Source organism: Mesoplodon mirus, assembly GCF_964341445.2.
Source record: "Mesoplodon mirus genome assembly, chromosome: 13".
Classification (NCBI taxonomy): domain Eukaryota; kingdom Metazoa; phylum Chordata; class Mammalia; order Artiodactyla; family Ziphiidae; genus Mesoplodon; species Mesoplodon mirus.
The window spans coordinates 6,872,578-6,899,701 of NC_138989.1; the positions used below are offsets into that span (position 1 = coordinate 6,872,578).

A 27,124-nucleotide genomic window follows, 5' to 3' on the forward strand; every position below is an offset into this window, starting at 1 on the left:
CCCGTCTTACTAACTGCGCATGCGGGAAGCTGAGGCTTCTTTCCCGCGTAGCTGCAGTAGGTTCCCAGAGAGCCAATCAGACGAGAGGACTTGACTGCAGCCCCGCCCCCCTCCACCCCGCTTCCGCGGGCATCGCACCAACCTCTTTGGTGAGAGCTGGGGGCGGGACGGGGGAAGTGGACGCAGGCGCGCCGCGGCTTGGCCGTCTCCGCCCCCTTCCGAGCATCCAATCGCAACCAAGACGCCGGGCGCGCGCACGCTCCCTCGAGTTTAACGGTCGCGAGAGGCGCTCGCCCGACAGTGACATCGGCAGTGGGAACGGCGGCCAGGTAAGCGGCCGCCAGCCTGCGGGGAGCTGCCGGCCTGCGGGGAGCTGCCGGTCGCGGGAAACAGGGGACGCGACTCGAAGACACCAAGTCAGCGGCCCCCTGAGTGTGCTGATGTGTTAGGGCGGGGGAAGACAACACTCGATAGACGCAACCTCAGCGGAGCCCGCGGCCGTGTGGGGGCTTTGCTCGCGGCAGTGCACCTTTTCTAGACTCTGCCCTTGAGTGACACCCGCGCGGCCCAATCGCTGAGCGCCTCTTCCCGAGGGGCGGGGGGCTTGAGGGATTTCTGTCTCTCTTTTTTTTTGACCAGCTTCCTGGGCTTACTTTGAGAATCACGATTGTAGTTGTTGGACCGGTGGTCTTAACTACAGCCTCCCTGCTGCCTACAATTTAGGCAACTGCGTGGGTTCTCCTCGCCTTCATACTTTAACCCGAGAGCCGCCGCCAGCAGCTGCGGTCTGGCTGTGAGCGCGAGAACGTCAGGATCTGGCCTCAAAACCTGAAATCATGCCTTCTTTCCCCCCCTCTCAGACTCCCACCAAAGCAAAACGCCTGGTTAACTTTTATATTCTCAGCAGACCCCCATCAGTCGTTCCTCTACCCCGTAACTGCCTTTTCCTGCTAGGAGCTGGGGCCATCAAAAGCGTCATATTTTGTTGACGGGAGATATAAAAGTCTCTCTTCTTATACCCGTTCTCCATCAGGTTCTTAAAATTTTGCATTGTATATCTTTTTTTTTTTTTAATTCACCCCCCACTCTCCCACCCATTCTTCCCCACCCTCACGCTCTGCTGGGAAAGCATCATCACATTTCAAGATCCATCTGGATCTACTGCATCCGGATTAACTCAACGGGGGAAATTATAGATGGGGTTACAGGCCGATCCGCGTCCCCGGAGAGCTTGTGTGTTCCTGCGGGAAGAGCAAGGTGATTGGAATCCAGGTAGTTTCGTTGCCAGATGGAAGGTGCAGCCCCTGACTTTGTCAATACCCCGTTTGTCGTTGGTGATGGGCTGAGTCACTGGGGAGAAATCTGTTTAGCTAGGTCCGGTTACCCTTGGCCTTCACACCTGTCCCTGAAGGAAATGGTTCCTTTGTGAGCTGATGCTCTCAAGGTTGTGCTTTGTAAAACCAGGCCCTAGAAAGTGGGAACCTAGAGGAACCAGCATAATAGGTAGTTTTCCTCTCTTGCACCCCCTGAAATGTCTATCTTGTAAGCAGCGTATGTTTTCTGTATTCTTCCGCCTCCCCCACCCACTTACTCCTGGCTTTTTTTTTTAAGGACACGAATTCCTTAAGCAGGAGGCATGCTGTTTGACTTGTTATAGCCAATTTACCTCTACATCTAGCTTCAGTTAAAATTTAGTGGACCTGGCAAATAGTTTTCTTTTTTTTAATTTTTTTATTTTTTAGCGGTACGTGGGCCTCTCACTGTTGTGGCCTCTCCCGTTGCGGAGCACAGGCTCCGGACGCGCAGGCTCAGCGGCCATGGCTCACGGGCCCAGCCGCTCCGCGGCATGTGGGATCTTCCCGGACCGGGGCACGAACCCGTGTCCCCTGCATCGGCAGGCGGACTCTCAACCACTGCGCCACCAGGGAAGCCCAAATAGTTTATTTTTTAAGAAGTGATAACATGCACAGAGTACAAAAGTACTCTACGTATACAGTGTATAGTGCACTCCTTCCACTCCCGCCTTCCAGCCAGTGGGGAAACAACCACTGTTAACAGTTTAATTGGCTGTTTTCAGTACCAGATTCAGTATAGATACCAAGTAGTTCCCATTCATCTATTCACTGTATAAATCAACAAGCACGGATATTTGGTAGACTTTATTAAAGGAATGAACAAGGCACATATCAATAAGTATTCCAGTTGTTACACAGTAGAATTGTGTCTGGAACCTTGATGATTAAGCACATAAAATTGTGAAATATTACCTGAAAAGATACTACTACTTCTGCAAATCAGAAGATTTGTAGATTTTTTATTGAGATATAATTTATATATCATAAAATCTACTCTTGTGAAGTGTACAATTCAGTGATTTTTAGTATATTCACAGAGTTGTGCAACCATCACCACTGTAATTCTAGAAGTTTTCATCTCCCCAAAAAGACACCCCATACCCATTTTGGTCACTCCCGTTCTCTCCTTCTCCCAGCTCCTGGCAGCTGTTAATCTGCTTTCTGTCTCTATAGATTTGCATACTCTAGATACTTCGTATAAATGGAATCCTACAATATGAAGTCTTTTATTGACCTTCTTTTACTCAGCATAATTTTTTTTTTTTTTTTTTTGGCCACACCGCATGCAGCTTGCGGGATCTTAGTTGCCCAAATAGGGAGTGAACCTGGGCCCACGGCAGTGAAAGCTCTGAGCCCTAACCACTGGACTGCCAGGGAATTCCCTTTGCCATAATGTTTTAAATGTTTATCCACATTGTAGCATAAATCAGTACTTTATTTTCTGTGACTGAAAAATATTCCATTATACAGATACGCAACATTTATTTATCCATTCATCAGTTGATGGACATTTGGGTTGTTTCTGAATTTTGGCTATTATGAATAATGTTGCTACCCTTAATGGAGATTTGTATAAAAGGATCAAGGTTTCCACAGTCTTGAAAAGACAGTTGCTAGGTTTAATGGCTTTTTATAATAGTTTTTGTTCCTCATTCATTTTCAGACTCTCCTGGGACCTTCAGACATTTCACAGTCTGAATGTCAGCAACTGAAAATGCCTTTAGACGATGAAGCATCTGAAGATGACTCAGATTCAGTTTCTTCAAACAGTGCAAGAACCTACATTTTCCAGTGAGAGAGAGTAACAACTTCTGTACGCTATGGAAGATTTTGACTTGGGGAAACCCTTACAAAAAGCTTCATCTTCTGTAGAATCTGATATAAAAAATTCTCCCCATTCTCTTGGACTGAACTTAAGTACTAATAGGTAAGAATGGGATAGATTTTTTTTAATGTAATGACAAATCAAAATAACTTTATTTGCATAGTTTGCCAGTGTATCCAAATGGTGTCATAGTTACTGATTTGCATTGAAAAAACCCCAAAACTATGATCAGGAAGTGTTCAAGGACAGTTGTTTGGGTTAAGAATAGTTTCAGTCCTTTCATGTTTTTATTTCTCCCAGAGATGTACTTTTGCATGGGGAACATTGTGAAAAAGAATTTGTTTTGCTAGTTGGAGTTTTTTTACACTTTTTTTGTTTTCGGTAAATTACAAGTATATCTTTAAAATTTAGTTGTCTAAATATTGTTTCTCCATTTTGAAGTTAAGAGGACAAATAATGTTTCATATTGCAGAAATACCTCACCAATCTGGGAAGTAGCAATTAAAGTTGAATACTAGGAAGTAAGCAAAAAGCGGGCTCTGAGTTGACAAAGTAGATGCTATCAAACAATGCGTTTTATGCATTTTCTTTTTAAACTATCCCATGTTTGGTTTGTTTTTAATCAGGGCCTGTTTATTCTCATTTTGTACATAGTCTGGCAAGTTGATTATTTGGTTTCTAAATTACAGTAGGTTAAAAACAGTAAAGAGGCAGGGACCACTGGAGAGGAGATCACCTATAAAAAGCAGGTATAATAAAACAAAAGCACAGCAATCTGGGGCCTACTGGTAAAGGAGCAAATTTACACACAGTAATAGGTCTTGAAGAAATTGTGTATTTTAAATAAATTAATTCCTTTAAAAATTTGTTCATTCTTTGGCCTCAGGAGGAATTTAAGGCAGCTTACAAGAATACATAAAAGAAGAGGAGAAAGCATAAATTAAAATAGGGAGGAAAGGGGGAGAAAAAAAAGCATGGGATAAGGTCCAGAAATGTTTGCCATTGTAATCTATACCCACTTCCTGAATGTTGGCCATGCTTTTTGTTTCCTGTATCATTTGACAGCCCCTTTGAAACCCACTTCTAGGAGAAACCCCTTTTAGAACATAGTGTTTGATTTACTTGGAGGAACTTAAATGTGCCTTTCTAATGAAAATTATGTAACTGAACCATCTCCCTTTTCATTGTGACTGGCAGTTCAACTGGCCAAATTTAAACTTGATTATTACACAACTATAATTGTATATTTAACACTTAATGGACAACATATTATGTTCTTTCCCTTGAATTTTTATTAGTATTTTCTCTGATTCTCTTTATTATTTTACTGTTATTTTCATTAGTGTCCTCTTTTTTGCAAATTGTTTGTGAAACAAATCAGAGTATCAATAAATAAAGTGACCTTTCAACGGTTAGAATTTAAATAAATTTTAATGTCCCTAATTATGCCTTGTGGGTTTATAAAACAAATCTGAAATAAACTCATCTCAGATTTGGAAAAGCAGTCCTCCTGGAAAGAATCAGTGCTATTTTATGCACTGAATAGGCTAAATAAGTCCTGAATATTTGCTGCTAATTTGGTTGGCACTACTTTTATTCAGAGACGGTGCAAAGATAAGCATCACCTTATCACACCAAATTAGGGGGATCCAGTTAACAAGACTTGACTGTAATTCTGGGCAATGGAGAAAGAATCTCCATAACAATAAAGGGCTGTTCTTAAAGTGGGGTGAAATAATGCTCTGGAATAATTTAGATCGGAGCAGCTTAGAATTTTTCTTATTGTTTAGCAGAAACTTTTATTTTCTGCTCTACTCTGGACTGCTCTCTCGCTTCTGAAGAAGGTTTTTCTGTTGCGTTCTTAAGAAACAATTAAGTGCTGCCTGTCTTTTCACTGCTGTTTTCCCTTCATGGACAAACTTGTGATCAGATTTTCAGCAAATGAGGTGCCATTAAGAAGGATTAAATATCAGTAGTTTTGTACTGCTCTGCTAAATCTTGAACTGCTGAATTATTCAACACTTTGGTAGAATGAAGAAAACCATTTGAATTATTTATGTTTCAACAGAAGTAGTCCCCACCTTAGTACAAATGGGGTATCCTCTTTCTCAGGGAAGACCAGACCGTCTGTAATTCAAGGTACAGTTGAAGTCCTAACCTCTTTAATGCAAGAGCTACAAAACAGTGGAAAGACTGATTCGGAACTTTGGAAAAACTGTGAGGTATCTAGTTTTGTTTTATTTCTGGAATTAGAAAAATAGTTCTATTTATAAATATGCCTGTACTAAACTCTAAATTATTAGAAATTTATATCCTAAAGAGCATGATACTTAAGTTATTGCTAGAATAAAGTGGTCAAGGATATTAATTAGGGAACAATATAGAACAAATGTGAAAAATGATCAAAGGTATGTTTTAACAATATATTAGTGATTAGACATTCTAATTTATACTTCAAATATGAACTAAAATATTGTCTTTGTTCATAAAAATGAGAATTCCAAAATTATTGATATTGTTACTAATTCTGATCTTTTAAGTAACTTATACAGAATTGTCATCATTTTGTAAAACCTAAATCCACTTTGAAATATTTCTAATTATAAAGTAAGGCTTCTGTTTAATACCTTATCGCATTTAGCTGTGCTACATTGACTTATATTGGTTGTTCAGGTCAAGTGGTTCTTTTTTTTGTCCATAGGTTAAATTGTGACATAAAAATTTAACAGTTAAAAGAATACTTATAAATAAGTTTTGTTTCATGGAATAATGCCCAAGATAGACTTTTCCAAGGCTACAGTTGGTAACACTTCGTAGAAATGTGTAAAATATTATTATTAAATTCTTTAGAGAGCAGTGGATTTTGTTATAAGTGTTAATCATAGTTTTAAAACTATGTAGAATAAATGGAATAAAAGATTATCTGGTTTAAGAATTCAGCAGCAGCCACCCCTAAGTGTAATTACTTATATTCATTATCCATAACCATTGGAGTTATAAAAATGACTATTATGGCAAACTTAAAAGAAAACTGAGTTTTAAGTTTTGATACCTTTTTTTTTCCATATAACAATCAGTATGTGCTAATGCAAAAGACCTATAAAATGCCATTGTAAAATGATGTAAATAATAATGGAATGTTTTATGAAATGCTTCCCCTAGTATACTTACTCATTAGCTTATAATACCTGAATTGATATGCTTTAAAAAAAAAATGAGGCATTGCATCAATGTGGCTTGACTTCTGGCAAATTCATTTTTAAGTAGAAATTGTTACTTTTAGTCTTTGAAATCAACATCTTAAATCAGAATCAGAATATATTTGTGAATTTAAGACACAGATGATTACAAGCCAGAATACCAACCAGGTACTTACACCTTTTAATATTTGAACTGGTTTCTTTCTTTCTGCCCTTTGTTCTCCTGTGATCTAACAGATTATTTTTATTCTGTTCAGTATTAATTGACTACTTAATTTTTATAATGTAGACATATAATTGATTATTCACTGAAGAACTTCTTAAGCTATTTCTTACTTTGACAGAATATGAAATACTTTTTTAGCCATTTCAGTAAAATTTCTTGAATTTGTTTTGTGTGTTTTCATAGCCTATGAAAATAAAAGTCTCTGATGCTTTAGGGTAATGATTTAGAAAGAATGGGAAGGTAATGACAGCGCAAGTCTTATTCCTGACTCTTTCCTGAATTTCATGTTTACATCTTTCTTTTGGAATAGTAACATTTGTCAGATTTCTACCACTTATAAGAAACGAATCTACATTATTACAGTAAAGAACTAAACCTCCACAGAGCTCTGGAAGAGATCTGGGGATGACCTGATTCTTTAGAATTCCTTTATAAAGCATCTCTTCTGGGATTCTTAAGTTTATCACTGCTTAAACTTGGGAAGGTTATGTATTTTTATTAGATCAGGAAAGAATCTTTTAAGGCATTTCCATAGAAATACTTTAATACATTCTTAAGTACTTGCTAATATTTCTATGATTGTAAGAAAAATTTAAAAGCACATCATTAACTAAATTATTTTAGCATTTTAACAATTTAGCACTACTGATTATGTATATAATAGTAATAGTTATGTGATAATTATTGAGTATTTGCCAGGCAGTATACTAGATACTTTCTGTCAGTGGCACTCAACCTTATTGGACCCAAAGCCCTCTTTTTATAACAGTTTTCAAAATAACATCAACTTATATTGTCCTGAAATTAAATTCACAGATAATATAACCTGCCTGTATCTGCTTGAAAAAAAAAATCAATGTAATGTCCTAACTGTGCTATAAAAGAGGAATAATAGTTACTTATAATAAGATAATATGTAAATGTATAAATACTCAGACATATCCACATTAGAAAACATAATGTAGCAGCAGTCTGGTGTTTACCTCTAGGTAGACTCACCTTGAACGCAGCAGCTATCAACACAGACTGATACATCTGCCTTGCACTGATGATCCCGCACTGCAACTGGTGACATGATTTTTTGAAATGGTGACTCATTTCTGAGCAAGTTCTGAAACATCTTGGTAGTTGCATTCCTGGACAATTTGGTGATTTGAAAACTATGCAAAATATATATCATTTTTATAATATAAAATGGACACATTGTCAGGGACTATCCTGTGATTTGTATCCCTGGATCCTGCCCACTAAATGCTAGTGGTACTCCCGCTATCCTTGTGACAACCATGACCTCACAGATTTTCAAAATATACTTCCCCCATTGAGACCACTGCTTTACGTGCATCACATTTAAATTTAAAATGCAGTCCTCTCAGCCACCTATGAGGTGTTGCTGTTCCCCTTTTATAAATTAGGAAACTGAGGCATAAGGAAGTTAAATTTACTTGTTCAGGACCACCCAGGTTGTTGGTGGAGAGGTGGGAGTCTGGCCTGGGAAAAGCCCATGGGAAGTTTCCCAGGCCAGACTAGAGCAGCGGATGGTAGCAGCCCCGTTCAGGCTCATAGCGCCAGGCACCCGGGCTCAGGGCAAACCTCGGCGCCCATGCCCTCCAGCAGTACGTAAGGTGCCGGTGGTATACATAGGTTTAGTTGGAAATGAATAATAGCCCTTCTTAATAATTAAGTGTATAATGTTATTCACAGTTTAAAAAATATCCTTAAATTAGCTTACTTAAAATTAAAACATTAACAATAAAAGCTGACTTGGAAAAACAAAGTCTCCACTAATTTACGGCCTGAATGAACTCTATTCATTTGTATCCTAAATAAGAAAATGATGATAAGGATGTGATTAATCTCAAGTGTCTCACATACTATGAAGCCATTTTTTGTTAAGTAAATTGTTATTCTATCATAATTTAGTTTTATGTGAATAATAACTTTATTAGGATAAAAATAACCCCTAAAGGCATAGGGGTATAACTGAATAAGAAAACTGTTGCCTGATGATTTCTTTTATGTTTTGATTAATATAAGATACTTTATAAGTTGAGAAGGTAAGGGACTTGATTTGGTCTAACCCACCTTGTCCTGAAGTCAGTTGATTCAGAATTCACGCTTCCTATCAGTACCATCGTATTTCATTTTAAGGCTTCCTTTTCCAGTCTTGAGGTTTTCTCCCCTTTACCTTAATACCGTTATACAGGTTTCAACTTAATTCTGTTGTATAAGTGGCTTTCACCATGAACCTGAAGGGTCTCTGGATTGTGTAGTCTGTAATACCAAGAAAAGCACGGCTAGTAGGTATCCATTGTTACACACTCGTTTAGACTGTGTATCTGAGTGTCCACTCTTGGCCTCGTGTCCTAGGTGCTGGAGATGGGGTGGGCGCGGGGTGGGCGAGAGACAGGCTAACCAGGAGAACAAGTGAGAGACTTTCCGACTGTGGTAAACGCTCCGAAGGAACTAAACAGGGTGCCGAGAGAGAGAGAGAGAGAGCGACTGTGAGGGTGGTCCGGGAAACTCTTCGAGAGACGATGATAATTGAGCTGAAATCGCAGGGCGGGAAGAAGCCAGCCATGTTGAGAGCTGCGGAGAGGGCTTTCCCGGTAGAGGGTACAGCTAGTGTGAGACTTTTGAGGCGGAAGACAGTTCTGGCGTGTCCAGGGGACAGAAGGGGGCCAGCGACGCTGGTGCGTGTCGGGAAAGGGACAGACTTGAGATGAAGCTGGGAGGCCTAGACGAGCCAGATCACGCAGGGCGCTGTAGGGAATGACCGGAGTGGAAAGGCACCGCAAGGTTTTAAACAGGGAAGCCAGCTGTGGTAGCTGCTTGTTGACACTGCATGTTATTACATACGGTCTGTTACTGAAAGTAGACCAGCCTTTAGATTGAATTCAGCCTCTGGAGAAGTCCATGCCCCCTCTCCTCCCGTGTTTTGGCCTAGTCTAGTTATAAGAGCACTTAACTACTCTTGGGGGTCAGGATGGATCAGGACCTAAAAGTGGCCGTGAAGGGAATTATAGGTCACTTCCATAGGTTTTCAGAGTCATTTTTTCATTCTTTTTCAGCTGCAGTGCTTTAATATCTGACTCTAAAAAAGGTTTTTTAACTTGAAGAACAACTAAATTAGGGATCGAATTCTCCTACTACTAAACTATTTGTTGTTTTAAGATGTGGGATTCTTTTTCTGGGTCCAGGTTAGTGTTTAAGAAAACCATTAGGTGTTACGAGGAAAGGAAGAGGAACTTAAGACAAATGTAAAGTACAGCTGGCAGCAGTTATTGATTAATCAGAAATGGTAGCAGATGACATCAAATCAAGATGCCATTTGAAAAAGAAGATTTACTCAGACCCTCAAATTTACCCAGACCACGGGTAACATAAGAAAGGGGTGCCCAAGCCTATGTCCGTGTACTTTTGCATTAAATATAGTTTTATAATTAATTTAGCTTATGACTTTTACATTAAAAATACATTTTTAAAAAAGTCTCTTTCCCACTGGAGGAATATTTCTGTGAAGTATTAGGTTAAAAATTTATGTTTAACTAAAATATTTTATAATTTACTAGACCAGGTGGTTACAACTATTCAATTTGGTGGAAAAACAATGCCAAGAGCAGATAGTTGCCCAGCAGGAACAGTTCCACAACCAAATTCAAGTAAGTTCTTTATACTGATTCTTGTTTTTATATTGTAAGATTTGCAGAAGAACCACTTAGTTAATTTTTTTTCCCCCTTTTTTTGGGGAGAAGGAAGGATTCATTACTTGCAGCAAATAAGGAGAACACCGGGGATCTTTTCCCAAAGCAGTGTCTCCCCAAACTGCAAAACTGGGGAAGTTTTAAACTAAGGGTACGTGCATAATCGTGAGGGGGCTTAAGCAGAGGAGAACTCAGCGTAGAATTGGGACAAAGGTCCACAGAGTCCAAGCTTTAGTTGATTGAAGTCCGGAGGGTCAGCATCATCATTCCATCCTCCACCTGGGTGGGGGCCTGAGTTCCTGGTGTCAGCACTTACTGAAGCTCAGGTTCTTTATGTCTCATCCCAGGAAGAATGCAGTGAGAGACAAAGTGATAGGCAAGAAGTAGATTTATTTATTTAGAGGTACGCATTCCAAATATAGGACTCGGTCTGTCTCAAAAGGTGAGAGTGGCCCTGGGAGAAATGCCAGAGTGTGGGCCATCTCAAAGGTCCCAATTAGTTAGTTCTTTATATCAGTTTTGTTTATAAACTAAATATAATGCACATGTGTCATCTTTAGGGTAATATCTCTTATTTTTAAATGCAATATTTTAAGACATTTATAAAAATGTGATGTTAATATACATCCTTAGCCAACTCTGTAACTTTTTATTTTCAGCGTATACAGAAGGAGATAAAAAATTTAGTCAAGTTACAGACCAATAATGCTTCCTGGGCTTCCTGTGATAGAAGTTCTTTAAGCAGACAGATATCTTCAGAAAGTCAAATGGGTTTTTCTTCTGAAAACAGTGAGAGAAATGAATCTGTTTTCAGTTATCCCAAGTCTAAAGAACCTGAAATGCAGCAGGAAACATCCGTGTCACAACCAGACTGCAATGTGGATAGTAGCTCAGTGAGCAGTGGGTATGGTACCTTTTGTGCCTCAGAACTAAATACCTACACATCTAAGGACGCTCAGGAATTCATGGAGCACGCAGAGGTTTCTAAAGGACAGGCTGGAGTACCGGTGGTGCAAACGGAGTCACTTGTAGATGGTGGGAGAAACCAGAGTGTTTCTATACATACAAATGAAGAGTTTTGTGCATCCTTAAAGGAGGATACTCCCATTTTTCCTGGTGAATTTGAACACAGTTTTCTTGGTGAAAATAAGATTTCGGAAGTATACAGTGGAAAAACAGATAAGTAAGTAGAATTTCTCCATCACTTGAAGGGAGTTTGACTTGTTTATTACGTTTATAATAAGCTAAACATGTTTAGTAAATACCGCTCCTTTTAGTTGGAATGAGATGTGTTCGAATGTCTATCAGTTTTATCAAATTGTTTTATTTACTGCCTGTGGAAAAAACTGAAATTAACAAAGCACACCGCATGCTAACGACATCTGTCTTCCCATTTACAATGTTATAAGACTACTAAAACTCTTAAGGTGAGAGGCCTTGCCAGAAAAATACCTTTTGTATTTTCTAGTCACTATCGACTTGCTGAAATTAGAGTATAGGACTGCATCAACAGTGGAATTTTGTCGCACATGTTCATATAATTTAAAACAGAAAATTATATACAAGCATACTCAGTTTTATGTTTTTTGTTTATAAGAAGAGATTTTGTAAGTTAAATGACATTTTGATCGACCCAGGTAAAAGAAACTTTTGGTAAAAGAAACTTTGGCTGAATGTTTGTAAAGCAAATAATCACTTAAAATTATGTTCCGTTTTATGTCTCTGAAATATGTCATCCAGTGTAAGGTATTTTGCTGTGGCAACACAATCTTGGGTACCCATAAGTATAATTATAAGTCCATCTAAATAAGTATGCTTTCACTGTGGAGATATACTGAGTACTTGAAGGGGCCACTGCGGTGGTTTTTGTTCTGTTCCATGGCTACAGACTATAAGTATTGTTAGTCACTGCTAGTCAGTCTTTTTTCATTTTGCCTTTAATAGTAAGATATTGTAAAAAGAAATTTATGTGAATCAATAAAAATCCATCCTCTCTCTGCTATTAGAAAAACAACTCAAAGCATTTTCCACTGACATAGTATCTACTAGTGTTTAGTTTTATTTGTGAAGGACAGCATTTAAAGAGAGGTGTTTTGTTTTTTTTCTTTTTAAATAGTAAATCTATAACATCATGGGCTCAAATGCTGAGGCAGAACCAACCAAAGAGAGCACATAAAGAAGAGGGGTGTTCAAAATCTATGCAAGGAAGTGAGCAAACCAAAAAATCACCAATTGAGAAAGTAGGTGATCAGTCACTTGACTCTGGCATGCTTCATCTATGGACAATTAGGATAATTATGTTGAGTTTACCACATGTTCATTAACATAAGTTTTTTGCCCTTTGTTTTGTATTGTTAATTTGTTCCATTGACATATCTTTTTTGGTGTCTCAAAGGATGGGAAACAATGCTCCAATTAGTGGTTCTTTAGTAGGCCGGAAATCAAAACCAATGAGGGATAAAGTACTACTAAAAAAAAAAATGAAACATTTCGTAAAGGTCCTAATTCTCTTTGTACTGCAAATGTTTACATTTAGCCAGAGAGTAATACATTGTTTTTTTAAAAACCCTCAAATAATTTGTTCTACTGTTAAGTTGTAATAAGTAGTACTCTATGTGTGAATGCTTTAAGATGCCATTATAAAAACAGTTGAAGCTTGGACAACTCTGAATTTATAATCCAAATTGTAAGAGATTGAATGTTTAAATTCTAAACATTCATTTAAATTCCTTTTGATCATATAGCAGCTGCTTTTGTTAAAGAGCTGTAGCTACTGAGTAAGGTTTAAACATCTTTAAAGACCTTTTGGCCTAAATTGTCATAGAATAACATTGTTTAGTATATAATACATTGAAATCGCAAAGTCAAGTCTCTCTACAAACTTGATTCCTTTAGAAACTGGCCATCCTAAATATAGTCTTTCCATCTTCCTTTGAAAAAGATCTATTAAAGAATAGAAGTTGTGGGGACATTCCTGGTGGCGCAGTGGTTAAGAATCCGCCTGCCAATGCAGGGGACACGGGTTCGAGCCCTGGTCCGGGAAGATCCCACATGCCGCAGAGCAACTAAGCCCGTGCGCCACAACTACTAAAGCCTGTGCTTCTAGAGCCCGCGAGCCACAACAAGAGAAGCCCCCGCAATGAGAAGCTCATGCACTGCAATGAAGAGCAGCCTCTGCTCGCCGCAGCTACGGAAAGCCCGCACACAGCAACAAAGACCCAACGCAGCCAAAACTAAATTAATTTAAATGAAAAGAATAGAAGTCGTAAGAAGGCAGTCCCCCAGCCTTCATAAGGCAATATTTCTCTTTCAGTAAATTTTCTTTCTTCAGCCCATGATACTTAGGCTTCTTGAAGTCATCATCTTTTTAACTTACTCAGATTTGTGTTGAGGGAAATGAAGGTGAAGAAGCTACATGAACCATCAAGCCTTGGGGGCTGGTGCTGTATTGGTAGCTCTGTTCTTTTGAACCTGTGTGCCATCAAGCATGGTATATCCTTATTTGGTGTGGTGGCATAAAAGCATTTGGAGACTGAGGTGAAAGTTGTTTTTTTCATTGGAATAGGTTGGCAGAAATGGAGAATGTTTTCATATATAGTAGCTTCATTTTTTTCTGTTTTTACCTTAACTGAAACTTAGTTTGTGGAGACTTTTTCACTTCTGATGAACTTTGGATTTGTGGTGTGTAACTTGGTGGATTCACTGTCTTTTGTGACTGTGGATCGGTATTTGTTCTGTGTAGCCCTGTGGTTTCCAGAATTTGCTGCACATTGGAGTCACCTGAGGAGCCTTAAAAATCTACTGATGACTGGCCGCCCGCCCCAGGCGGTCTGTCCTCATTGGTGCAGTTGTGACCTATGATCAGGTGGTTTAAAAGCTCCTCAGGTGATTCTTATGTGCTGTAAAGCTTGGAACCAATGATCTAGCCTAATTTTCTCCCTTGATTCAGTGGAGAATCAGAGAAGCAGCTGAAGGATCAGAGACACTGCCTGAGAAATATGCCCTTGGGGGGATAGGTCTACCTAGTAGCCTGTTCTGCCTCTGGGGATGTCAGTTGCGCAGAGGGTAAAGTTGTGATGAGGGCATGATTCTCTTTGAATTTTTCCTTTTCTTTGATCATCTCTGGACAAGTATTATTTTTCCTATTTTTTAAAGGTGAATTAGATATTTTTGCTATTAAATCATTAGGGGAATCAAGTTTCTTTGGTATGTCCAAGTTTTAAGTGGCTTTCAGGTAGTGGTGGTTATTGAATCAGACACCACACCTGAAATGCACTTCTTACCTGCATAATTCTGAATCAAATTCTGTGGATTCACAAAAGTTGGAACTTTCTTCTTTAGTTCATCCTTTCTCTTCTCCCACTGTTTTTTTTCCATTTTCAGTCTAAATCCAGGGAATCTTTATGATCAGAATTCTCTTGGGATCCAATTTTCTTTTTATACAAGGTAGTTTATTTTGGGTCCTAGCTATTTTGAAGCATGTCTTGAAATTGGATATTGTTTAGCACAAGGATTTTCCAAAGCTCAAGTCGGTCTTTGTTTCCTTGGTCCTTTGTCTGGGACAGACTGGCTGTTACCATTTCCCCAGGTGTGGGCTCCATGTGGTTTTTCAGATGCTGCTAGACTGTTACTGATGAAGATCCTGTGCTAGGCTGAGGCCAGCTTCTTGGGAAGGGCTTTCCTTGCACCATACTTTCCTTGCTCTTTGAAGCCGGGCCTGTTTTCTTCAGCCGATGCCTTGTGGCCCAGAAGAGTGCAGCAGGCAGCCGTGTGTGGTGAGCCTCCTCCAGCCAAGGGGGCGTGTGTCAACTGAGCGCATTAAGGTTTACACCAAAGAACCAGGAAAAAGTCAAAATATTTTAATTGGGATTTTTCACTTATTCTTCTGTAGTCAGCTTCTCTTGGTCTGTTAAGTACAGAGATGCGACAGAAATTTGAACAGGTAGGCGTATTAGGAGAGACATTTGATGAAAAGGAGGCTAAAGTGGTGCCTTAGAAGGCTGAGGGGATAACCCCTCCTTGGTATGTAGAATGGCATCAGCTTAGTGTGCTTTTGCTTTTGCAGTGGGTTCACAGGTGGTTGTAAGCAAATAGAGCTAAATACTTTTTAACAGGAATTAAAAGTTTGATGGTGGTGAAACTGATAAGAAAAATTCCGATGAAAATCACATATCTCTCTGGGGAAACACAGATTTCTTGTGACAGTGCCAGAGATATTGTGAGGAGAGTTTAGCTTAGAATTTTTATTAGAATTGAGGATAAGTAAGCACTTTTAGCCTTTTCTGGTAACCAGTTATTTGCATATAAGATGTAGTCTACTATTTAAAGTTCATATTAATTATTGATATGCAGTTTTCAGAGTTGATTTATTGTAGTCTTAATGATAAAAATGAATTGTTATGGCTTTTACACTAATTTTTATACTAAATGACTTTAATTCTAGGCACTTGAAGTTTCTTTTGGAAGTCGATGGCAAATTATAAATACATTTTCTTTTTTTTTAAATTAATTTATCTTTGGTTGTGTTGGGTCTTCGTTGCAGTGCGTGGGCTTTCTCTAGTTGTGGTGAGCGGGGGCTACTCTTCATTGCTGTGAACGGGCTTCTCATTGCAGTGGCTTCTCTTGTTGCAGAGCACGGGCCCTAGGTGCGCAGGCCTCAGTAGTTGTGACACGTGGACTCTAGAGCACAGGCTTAGTAGTTGTGGTGAACGGGCTTACTTGCTCCGCGGCACGTGGAATCTTCCCGTACCAGGGCTCGAACCCACGTTCCCAGCATTGGCAGGTGGATTCTTAACCACTGCGCTGCCAGGGAAGTCCATAAATACATTTTCTTTCTGAACTCATAATGTCTGCTTCCGGTTTCCTCTTTCATCTCCACAGAGAATCAAAACAAACTTTTGTAAATTACACAGGAATAGAAAATCCTTCATTGTTAATTCCTGTCATTTTGCAATTCTTGTAACCATGGGGAAAACCAGGCTTGCTTTCTTTGTGAACCTCTGAAAGTTTTTCTGTATGCCTAGGTTTGACACCTGGCTCTTATTCTTTGTGTCAGCAGTTTGTGCCTAATGATTTTTAGCTGGCAACTAATGGCTTTCTTTCTTGAATTGTAGTCTGATTTCACTGCTGCTACACATTCTCGAGCTTTTTACCTCAACAAACCAGATGAGAGTCCAAATTGTTGGATGTCTGATTCAGGAACAGGTATGATACTTATATTTCTAAGGAGTTTTTTTCAAAATAATAATGTGCGCATTTCTCATAGGGTGATAATCATGTATATTAGAGTGGTTTCTGTAAAAGTATTATGTGTGGTCTTGTGCCTCTGGTAGCTGTAACTTCCTTACTTGCCTTACTTTGTGTTACAAGTTCTGTAAAGGTAGAAAGAAGTACTTTTGCAGTTATTTCAAACAGCTGCAAAAATCATCTCAGCATTTTTCAGATACTCCAAAATGAATTAAGAAATTCAAACTGTCTGTAAGCCATTCTTTACTCTCCACGGTGAGCTTATTTTAGCTTTAATGGCTTTACATACTGACTCCTTTTTCCCTCAATCCCACATCCAATTCAGGATGAATCAGCTTTGCCTTGTGAAAATTACCATGATCCGATCACCTGTCACCACCTTCCTGCTCTCACCCTAACAGAGCCCCATCACCTGTCCCCTGGATTCCCGCGAGCTTCCTAACCAGCCTCCCTGCTTTCACCCTTGCAGCTTCCATCTGTTCTCAACACAGTAGCCAATGTGATCCTTTTTAAAGACAGGTCAGATCTTGTGACTCCTCCGCTCAAGCCCTGCGGTGGTTCCACTCCCCACAGAATAACAGCCGGGAGGGAGTCTGTCCTTACAGAGGCCTGCGGGCCCGAGACATCTCTCTCTGCTCTTCGACCTCACTGTCTGCTGCTCTCTCCCTTTCTCTGCTTCAGTAGAGAGGCTGTTTGCTCAAATATGCCAGATAAGTTCTCATTTTAGGGCCTTTGCTTTGGCTGCTTCCTGTATGTGGAATGTTCTCCCCCGCCCCTTACGGGGGAGCTCCCTCATATACGGCCAACGCGACCAGCCTTGACCACCCTATTCACAAAGAGCGCCTGCGCTCCCTTCCACACGCACTGCATATTCCCTTACACTGATTTTTAAATTTTACTAGAGTGCTTACCACCTTCTGACATGCTGTGTGTACTGCATGATTGACTTACAGTTCACGGCTCACTCTTCACGCCTCCTCCTCCCCAGCTGGTACAGCAAACGCTCAATAAGGATTTGAACGATTGAATTCTTTAGATTGCTTCTATGTACGTCTGTACTGTGCATAAAGGAATTGTCTTTTAAAAAATATTTTTTAAATTGCACGAATTTATCTTGACTTTTAATAATATGATAGTTCAGTTTAAAATATTTGGATCATTAAGTTAGGACTCATATGGCAAGGCATTTATGTGAATTTTTTCCCTTCCAAATTCAATTTCCTGTATCCAGATAGCCAAAAATTTCCCATATTTAATTTTCTTTAGGTAAAAATAAGTTATTCTAGAACACATACTTCCCATGTTTAATTTTCTTTAGGTAGAAATAAGTTACTCTAGAAAGCATTTTTGTTCTTTTTCCTCACCCTTATCTATTCTGTGTATTTGTTCACATTAGGACTGACTTACTGGAAACTGGAGGAGGAGGACATGTACCACTCTTTGCCTGAGACTTTAGAGAAGACGTTTGCTCCAGCCTCCTCCATGGATATATCACCAAGCCAGGTAATTTAATAACCCACGATGCACGTGTGTATTTGTTATACAATTGTGTACACTATTTCATTTACAAAGTTTGTATTTTTCAATTTCTGATATACAGAAAAAAGCATGGGCTTTAAATCATATCTGCCTGCTTTCAGATTTGGTCTCTGTCATTCACTGCCTATGTGATCTTAGGAACGTTACTTAAAAATGGAATTAAAAATGCCTGGTTAGTGTTTTGTGAAATTAAATGACATGATTTTGTGCCCACTATTTTAAATATAGTAGGTACACAAATAAACTTCTTCCCCCGTTCCCAGGCGTGGTTTTGATTTTCTGTTCTGTTACACCCTCCCGCTGATCTGTTTGTATCATAATTATGAGCAATTTAATTTGCTGTTTTGATTTTCTTTGAGCAAGAAATGTAAATATTTTGTTGACTTGAGAGCAAAGAAATAAAAATATCCAGTATGTGTACATCGATGTATATATCTCACTTGTGTTTAGATCAGGAGATGAGAGAATAGGTTGGAGGAAAGGAGAGATACAATTAAAGTAACCAGGAGAGCTGTAAACACGTGTGACAGGCATAGACGGACAGGACAGCGTGGGACCAGTGTAGTTTTGGACATCGGAGTCCCAGAGAGGGCGGGAACCAGCATTCTGTCCTTCAGGAAAGGAGGAAAAAAGAGACAGATAAACACTAGGAAGGAAGGGTGGGGGAAGTGAGATTGAGGGGTCTGGGAGACTCAGTGGGCTTTGCAATCACAGGGCTCACTGTGTGTGTTTCTTGGTCTTCAACATCAGTAAATTAACACTATATTTTGTTGACTCAAAATATAAAGTTGCCATCAATTTTAAGACTTCCTGTTTCATATTCTACCAAGAAAAAAAATTCATCCATCAGACGGATACAATGCTTTCTTATCCCTTAGAATTTATATTTTGTAGACTTAAACATATATTTTTATCCTATAATTCTCGTACATCCTTATGGATAATATAAGTGAAGTAAATTAGTTGAAACTTCTTTACCTACAGGAGCTTACACTCCACACTCCTCTCTTTTGAAGTCAGTGTTGGTTTCTGTGTTTTCCACATGCCATTTCCCTTGGGCCACCAAGAGCATTGGTGACTTGGCATTTCTTTAAAAAAGGATGAAAGGCCTTGGTGTGCTGAGTTTTTACCTGGCTTAGCAGTTATGTAGGACTGGCCTGCTTTTGACTCTCAGATGGGGAATGTTGCTAAACATGTCTGATTCACTGTCCCTTAAATATTGCTTCTCAGGGGTTCCAGCGTAGCCTCTAGGATTTTCTTCCAAGCTGCTGACACCTATTTGGCCAATTTTGAAAGCTTTTTTATTTGCTTATGAGCAGGCAGTGACAATTATGTCACAGCTGCTACTTGACCAAAGGCATTTGTAAGATGCTGTTAATTACAAGAGACATCCTCACTTCAGAGATGTTAAAATATGACAAGAAGAGAAATCATAAAAGTGGCGAAAAGGAAACTCCCTGGCAGTCCAGTGGTTGGGACTCTGAGCTCTCACTGCCGAGGGCCTGGGTTCAGTCCCTGGTCGGGGAACTAACATCCCACAAGCCACTCGGCACACCAAAAAAAAAAAAGGTGGTGAAAAATATTACCTTGTATTACAGTGAGCTGTCAATAGAATAGTTGCAACTGTTCACCCAGGGCAGGATTCCTCAGGCTGTAGCCATAGTCCAAGAGCTGCTGCTTGGCATAGATTTCAGTGCCTGAAAAGGCTTCCAGGTTGTTGGTGTATAAAAAGTAAAATTTCAAAGCAGGATTATAGAAATTGTGGTAAATTTTAAGGGTTTACATTTAACAAATTAATGCCTTTAATGCACACACAAGAAGTATAATTAATTGTCTTTTTCACAAGCTAGTTATAGAGTTTATTGAAAAAAACATTAGTTCCTGGTGCTCCGCAGCCTGTCTATGTAGGGTCTGGAAATGGGACAGTTTAAAAGTTTAAAGCTCTAGGACGAATGTGTTCTTTCAGTGCTTTCAATGTATCTCTCGCTCAATCTGTAATCTCATTTGAGAGAATGTCCACGGTTTAAATTTGAGGCCCAGGGTTCAATGGTACCCCTGTCACGCCCTACAATAAATCCCACATTGAAATAATTTAAGCCCAGTGTTTTAATATTTGGAGTTTAGGTTTGTAACACTTCCAGTGTAGCAAAGCCCTGATTTCAGCTGTAGAAGTTAGGATTGTATCTTCTTTTTTTTTAAAAAAAATATTTATTTATTTATTTGGTTGTGTGGGGTCTTAGTTACGGCATGTGGGCTCCTTAGTTGTGGTATGCAAACTCTTAGTTGCGGCATGCATGTGGGATCTAGTTCCTCGACCAGGGATCAAACCTGGGCCCCTTGCATTGGGAGTGAGGAGTCCTATCCACTGTGCCACCAGGGAAGTCCCCATATCTTCTTATTTTACTAATTAAAAAGGGGTCTTATTTTCATTGGGTAACTTCTTTCTTAACACTTCTTGTTGTCTGCCACCTCTTAAACACGAATATAACTACAGAGCTGGGGAACTCCACCTTTTGACACCTGTCCCTTTGGGTCACAGGAAATTAATCTGGCCAGAAGTTTTCTTGCCCTGCTTCCTTCACTCATTATGAAGTCTTTTCTTACCTCAAAACTTGGTTCTTATTTTGAGTAAGGAGATTACCAAGGATTTTATTCTTTGCAAGTGTTCTTAGGCTGCTAAATATCTTAGGTTTAAATTATCCCCTTAATATTTATTGTTAGAGGGTATGAAAAATTTTTTCATTCTGAGGGAGCCTCATAATAGGTAATGACTTCCAAACTCTTATTACAAATCTGGCAGTCTGGCATCTCAGTTTATTTTAAATTTTTCAAAAATCTTTTTATGGTGCTGATCTTGATATCAGGAAAGTAAACTTTTTTCATCATTGATTCGTTGATAATATTTAAATAATTTTGTTTCGTATCTTTAAGTCTAATACTAGTAATGAGATGAAGCTACCATCACTGAAGGATATTTATTATAAAAAACAGAGGGAAAACAAGCAGTTACCTGAGAGGAATCTCCCTTCTGCTTCCAACCCAAATCATCCACCGGAGGTAAAGTTGACAGCACTCTGCTGAGTGACAGTGAAAGATGACTCATGACTCTTAACTCTCATCTTGAGCTTCCTTTTCCCTAGGAGATCTAAAGCCTACTCACTTGAAAACAAAAACAGTACAGAGGGCGAGAGCTTACTGTTGTCTGTCTTTTTTCTAGGTACTGACTCTAGACCCAACATTACACCTGAAGCCAAGTCAGCAGATTTCAGGGATTCAGCCACATGGCTTTTTGAATGCCCTTGATGACAGAATATCCTTCTCACCGGACTCTGTTCTAGAACCTAGTATGGCTAGTCACTCTGACATAGACTCGTTTTCACAAGCAAGTCATGTTACTTCTCAGTTACCTGGATTCCCAAAATATCCTTCAAATACAAAAGTTTCTCCAGTGGACTCTTGGAAAAATCATGCATTCCAAAATGAAAGTAGGACCAGTTCCACGTTTCCTGCAGTATATACTATTGGTAGTAACGACATCTCAGTCAACAGTGTAGATGAAGAAAACACTGGCCTGGTACCTTTTGCCTCAGTCAGTCAGTCCCAGCTTCCAGGTACAGCCAGTGGTGTCCCAGAATGCATTTCACTGACGTCCCTGGAAGATCCTGTGATATTGTCTAAGTATGTATTTCAGTGAATGGCTTGTAATGTCAATAGGTTTTTTACGATGTCTGCTTGAATTATGGAAATTGTTTTTATTGAACTTCAGTAATGTATAAAAAATTAAAAAGGTAATATAATGTTTATAAGGTAGACCATCTAAAAAATAATGTCTTTTTTTTTTGCTTTATTGTCATCTTGTGTATTAATCTATTATATTTTCTGTGGGTGTATAAAGGAAAAAGGCTGTATTTTTGTGTATGAGAATCATTATGTTCTTGGTTTTTCTTATCAAGATAGTGAGGAGATGCTTTCTAAATGATGTTTTTTCCTCTCACCAACAGGGTTAGGCAGAACCTGAAGGAAAAGCATGCTCGACACATCGCAGATCTTCGAGCTTATTATGAGTCAGAAATAAATAGTTTGAAACAGAAACTGGAGGCAAGAGAAATTCCTGCAGTTGAAGATTGGAAGAAAACCAATCAAATTCTTGTAGACAGGTAAGACTTATCATTTAACTGTAAAGTTAGTGTTTCTCCAACTTGGATATATTATTTTCCCCAAAGTATAACATATTGTGATGTTAAAACACTTTGAAAACGTGTGCTTTAGATTTGAAATTTTTCACAAAGAAACATGTTTGCCTAAGTAAGTATTTTTAAAGATTTGAGGGAATTCCCTGGCAGTCCAGTGGTTAGGACTCCTTGCTGTCACTGCTTAGGGCCCGGGTTCAGTCCCTGGTTGGGGAACTAAAATCCTGCAAGCCGTGGGTGCAGCCAAAAAATAAAGATTTGAGCCATCCTCTTACAAAACACTGATAATTGATGAGGACATTTGTTTTGTGTGGGTGAAATACTGAGATAGTTGAGCAGATTTTGTATATGTAAAGGAATGTCATTTATGGGAGGATTAATGCTCTACCGATTCCCTAATAAGTCTATTATTGATGTCCTGGGGCAGTTCTCAACTTTTCTTCATACCCAGAAATGCATAACTTTAACCCAGACGCTCATGAACCTGTGGAAACAGTTATCTCATTCAAAAAAACCATAGACACACAGGGGAGAATGGTCTTATACTAGGGATAGCTTTCCACTTATTTTAGAGAGAGAGAATCATTTACAAAATTTGATGCTTTTACTAGTATTAATAACAGCGTACTTGAGGGACTTCTCTGGCTGTCCAGTGGTTAATTTAAGACTCCACGCTTCCACTGCAGGTGGCTTGGGTTCGATCCTTGGTCGGGGAACTAAGATCCCACATGCATGCGGCATGGCCAAAAAAAAACTAAAAAAATAACAGCGTACTTGCAACATATTTACAAATGGTATTAAACAGATTGAAAACTGGTAGAGTCTAGGTGACAACAAAGTCTTCTCTAGGGCAAAAAAGACAAAACCCCTTGAGAAAAGATTAGGAGGGAACTGAAATCTGATCCAGTTAACAGTTTAACTTGGAGAATTCTAGGAAAACTAGCTTTTATTTATTTATCTATTTATCTCTTTGGCTGTGTTGGGTCTTTGTTGCGGTGCGCAGCCTTCTCATTGCAGTGGCTTTTCTTGTTGTGGAGCAAGGGCTCCAGGCACGTGGGCTCAGTAGTTGTGGCTCACGGGCTCTAGAGCACAGGCTCAGTAGTTGTGGCGCATGGGCTCAGTTGCTCCGCGGCATGTGGGATCTTCCTGGACCAGGGCTCTGAACCCATGTCCCCTGCATTGGCAGTTGGATTCTTAACTGCTGCACCACCAGGGAAGTCCGGAAAACTAGCTTTTATACTAGTGTGTGGTTGCTGTGGTAGTTAACATGCTGTCTTAATCCTGATCGTTTCTATAGCTTCCATTTTGCTGTTGGTGGTGGCGATGGGGGTACAATGGCAGAGAAGTAGTTTGAAAAGAGCCAGGAAAAAAGGCCAGTTTTAGGTTTTCTAGGACAAAAAGAAAAGAGTAGATACCAGGCTGGGGGAAGTTTGTTCTTATTTTTGTTTTATTTTGTTTTTTAAGAAGGCACAGGTGACCACAGGTACTTCCTGTTAGAAAACAGAAGTCTGAAAGACGCCGACCAGTAGACCTTGTTGGGTCAAAGATGGGGTGCCAGAGAAGGGGAGCTAATTAAAACATCTTCATGTCTAGAAGCTGCTAGAGCACACGGAGCAGTGGGAGAATGTAGGAGGAGCACATTGGAAGTCCGGGTTTTCAATCAGTGGTCGTGTTATAACGGTAACAGCAGCAATCTAGGTAGTGGAGCAAATGTACTGACAGCGTGCACATGAAGAGCGACGCGCCACTTTCTCCTACCAGCACCCCTACAGGGCTTGATTCGGCCTCCGCCGTATAAAACTGTGTTACAGAGGACAGTAGAAACAAAATGAGAAGTTGCAGTTATTTAGAACTGGAAAAACGATTTACCGAAGACAAAAACCAATATTATGTTGTCAGTATACACAGCAGTTTTTTTCAGATTTCACAATTGCAAATTGGGGAATCCCACTGCTATTGCAGATGGGACCATTAACACTTATATTGTCACACAATTGCAACTTGAGGGATGAGATCTCTGGCATACCGGAATCAGTGAGGTAATTACAACAGAAAAATAACAACACAGCAACACTTGACTATTTAGTGATCTTTGTTTCAAGAACAGTTTCATCAGTGTTTCCTTTCTGCAAGGCATTAATGCATAGTGGGTAGGAGCATGACTCTGGAGCCAGACTGCCTGGCTTAGAATCCCAGTGTGACTCTGGAGGAACTTAACTCCTCTGTCTCTGTATTCTCATCTGTAAAATGGGAATGATGACAATCCTAACTCAGAGGATTGTGAGGATGAGTGCAAAGTGCTTCACAAAGACTGAGTGTGTAGTCAGTGCTGAATAAATATTAGCTTTTATTCACAACACATCACTGAACACTGATTCAAAATGGTGACCAAATTCTTCCATGTATTTTCTTATTTTGAGGTTCTATGGTAATTAACTTTACAAAGAAAGTCTTTAATTATAAGAATAACATTCATGCTGATTTGAAATAGTACAGAAGGATTTATTATGAAGTCTTTCTACCCCATCTTCTGTTTTCACATCCTAGACTTAATTGTTTGCATCCCTCCAGAAATTATAATGCATATACATATATATTTCTTCATAGATCACGTTATTTTATGCAGTTTTCTATATCTTGCATATTTAATTTTAATTTTTTATTGTGATAAAATGACAAAATCTACCATTTTAACTGTTTTTACGTTTACGGTTCACTGGCGTTGTCCATTCACATTGCTGTGCTACCGTCACCAGTATCCATTTCTGGAACTTTTTTTATCTTGCAGGACTGTCGTTCTATACCCATTAAACAATAACTCCCCATTACCCCCTCCCTCCAGCCCCTGGCAACCATCATTCTACTTTGTCTCTATTTGATGCTTCTGGGTACCTTGTATAAATGGAATCACAGTGTTTGTCCTTTTGTGTCTGGTTTATTTCACTCAGCATAATGTCCTTGACGTTCCTCCATGTTGTAGCATGTGTCAGAATTTCTTTCCTTTTTAACATTGAATAATACTTCATTGTACACACCACACACACACACACACACACACACACACACACACACTGCATTTTGTTTATATCCATTCATCCCTTGGTGGACACTTAGGTTGCTTCCATCTTTTGGCTATTGTGAATTTATGCTGCTATGAATGTGAATGTACAAATACCTGCTCATATCTTGCTTTGTTCACCTAATACTGGTTAGGGATCTTTTCAGATCATTTTTAATTTTTTCCGGATACTATAATATCAGGTTCATTGGATATATTTTACTAAAATGGCATCCTTAGTCTTGGCTAACATTGGAGAATTTGTTTTACCTAATATATTGGAGAATCAGTTAGATTTTTATAATACTTTTAAGAGGAAGGATCTTGTCTTTGATTGTTTTGTTTCAATATATGGTTTTTAGATGTGGCCAGTTAGATAGTGCTCTGAATGAAGCTACTAGTCGTGTGAGAACACTTGAAAATAAGAATAACTTGCTGCAAATAGAAGTGGTAAGTAAGTACTCTATTTTTTGTTGTTCTAGTGGCTTAATGTTAAAAATATAAGCTTTTTTATTAATTGAACTTTAGAGACGAATGAACAATTTTATAAAAGCATTGGTTATATGTTGCTTGTCTTCTCCTTTAGGATGTTTTATTGTTACGTTTATATTTTGAATGCTGCTGGCTTCATATGATACTATAAACTTTTACCCTCGAAAAATTTTATTTTTTATTTGGGATATAATTTGCATATCATAAAACTCATCCTTCTAGAGTGTATAATTCAGTGGTCTTTAGTATATTCACAAATTTATGCGACTATCACCACAATTAATTTTAGAACTTTTTTCCTCACTCAGAAAGAAACCCCAAACCTCTTAGCCATCTCCCCCCATTACATGCTCTTCTCAGCCATGAGCAACCACTGCTCTGCTTTCCGTTTCTATGGGTTTACCTATTCTGGGTATTTGATGTCAACGGAATAAAACCATATGTGACCTTGTGTGTCTGGCTGCCTTCACTGAGCATCAGGTTTTCAAGGTTCATCCATAGTGTAGCACGGACCAGGACTTCACTCTATTTTTTAGCGGAATAATATTCTGTAGTATGGATACACCACATTTTGTTTATCCATGCATCAGGTGATGGATGTTTGGGTTATTTTCACTTTTTGGCTATTATGAATGATAGTGCTACGAACATTTATATTTTCAAGATTTTATGTGGATGCATTTTCAGCTTTCTTGGGTGTATAACTAGGAATGCTTAACCTTTCCTCTTAAATAACTTTTCTTTCCCATGCATTACCAAGTTTTATTCTTCTGTGCATAATTTTACAAACAGTGTTTTCTGTAAAACGCCAGTTTTATTCTAGACATTGTTTCTTTGTCTTTGATGGGTTTTTTGTTTGTTTGTTGTTTTTTGATGCTGAAACCGGGATAGTTTTGATGTTTTTTTAAGTTATCTTTGTCTCCTTCTAAACTATAAACTTCATGAAGTCAGGGACCTTTCTTGTTGATCTTTTTTTTAAAAAAATTTAATCAATTAATTTATCTATTTTTGGCCGTGCTGGGTCTTTCTTCGCCCACGGGCTTTCTCTAGTTGCAGCGAGCAGGGGCTACTCTTCATTGTGGTGTGTGGGCTTCTCATTGAGGTGGAGCACGGGTTCTAGGCGCATGGGCTTCAGTAGTTGTGGCACACGGGATCAGTAGTTGTGGCTCTAGAGCGCAGGCTCAGTAGTTGTGGCACACAGGCTTAGTTGCTCCGTGGCATGTGGGATCTTCCCGGACCAGGGCTTGAACCCGTGTCCCCTGCAGTGGCAGGTGATTCTTAACCACTGC

General features: G+C 39.1%; 1 protein-coding gene across 1 annotated transcript in view; it reads left to right on the top strand.

The window, feature by feature from the left end:
• Positions 1-19: 19 nt before the first annotated feature.
• Positions 20-27,124, top strand: part of MPHOSPH9 (M-phase phosphoprotein 9) — a gene marked incomplete at its 5' end in the record, with an annotated part of 55,634 nt that continues 28,529 nt past the window's right edge. The window contains 12 exon segments of the mRNA XM_082640622.1: positions 20-91; positions 93-169; positions 171-286; positions 289-329; positions 10,179-10,268; positions 10,970-11,493; positions 12,427-12,550; positions 16,424-16,514; positions 17,953-18,059; positions 21,313-21,773; positions 22,097-22,252; positions 25,706-25,793. Coding sequence (XP_082496748.1) covers positions 20-91; positions 93-169; positions 171-286; positions 289-329; positions 10,179-10,268; positions 10,970-11,493; positions 12,427-12,550; positions 16,424-16,514; positions 17,953-18,059; positions 21,313-21,773; positions 22,097-22,252; positions 25,706-25,793 — 1,947 coding nt within the window.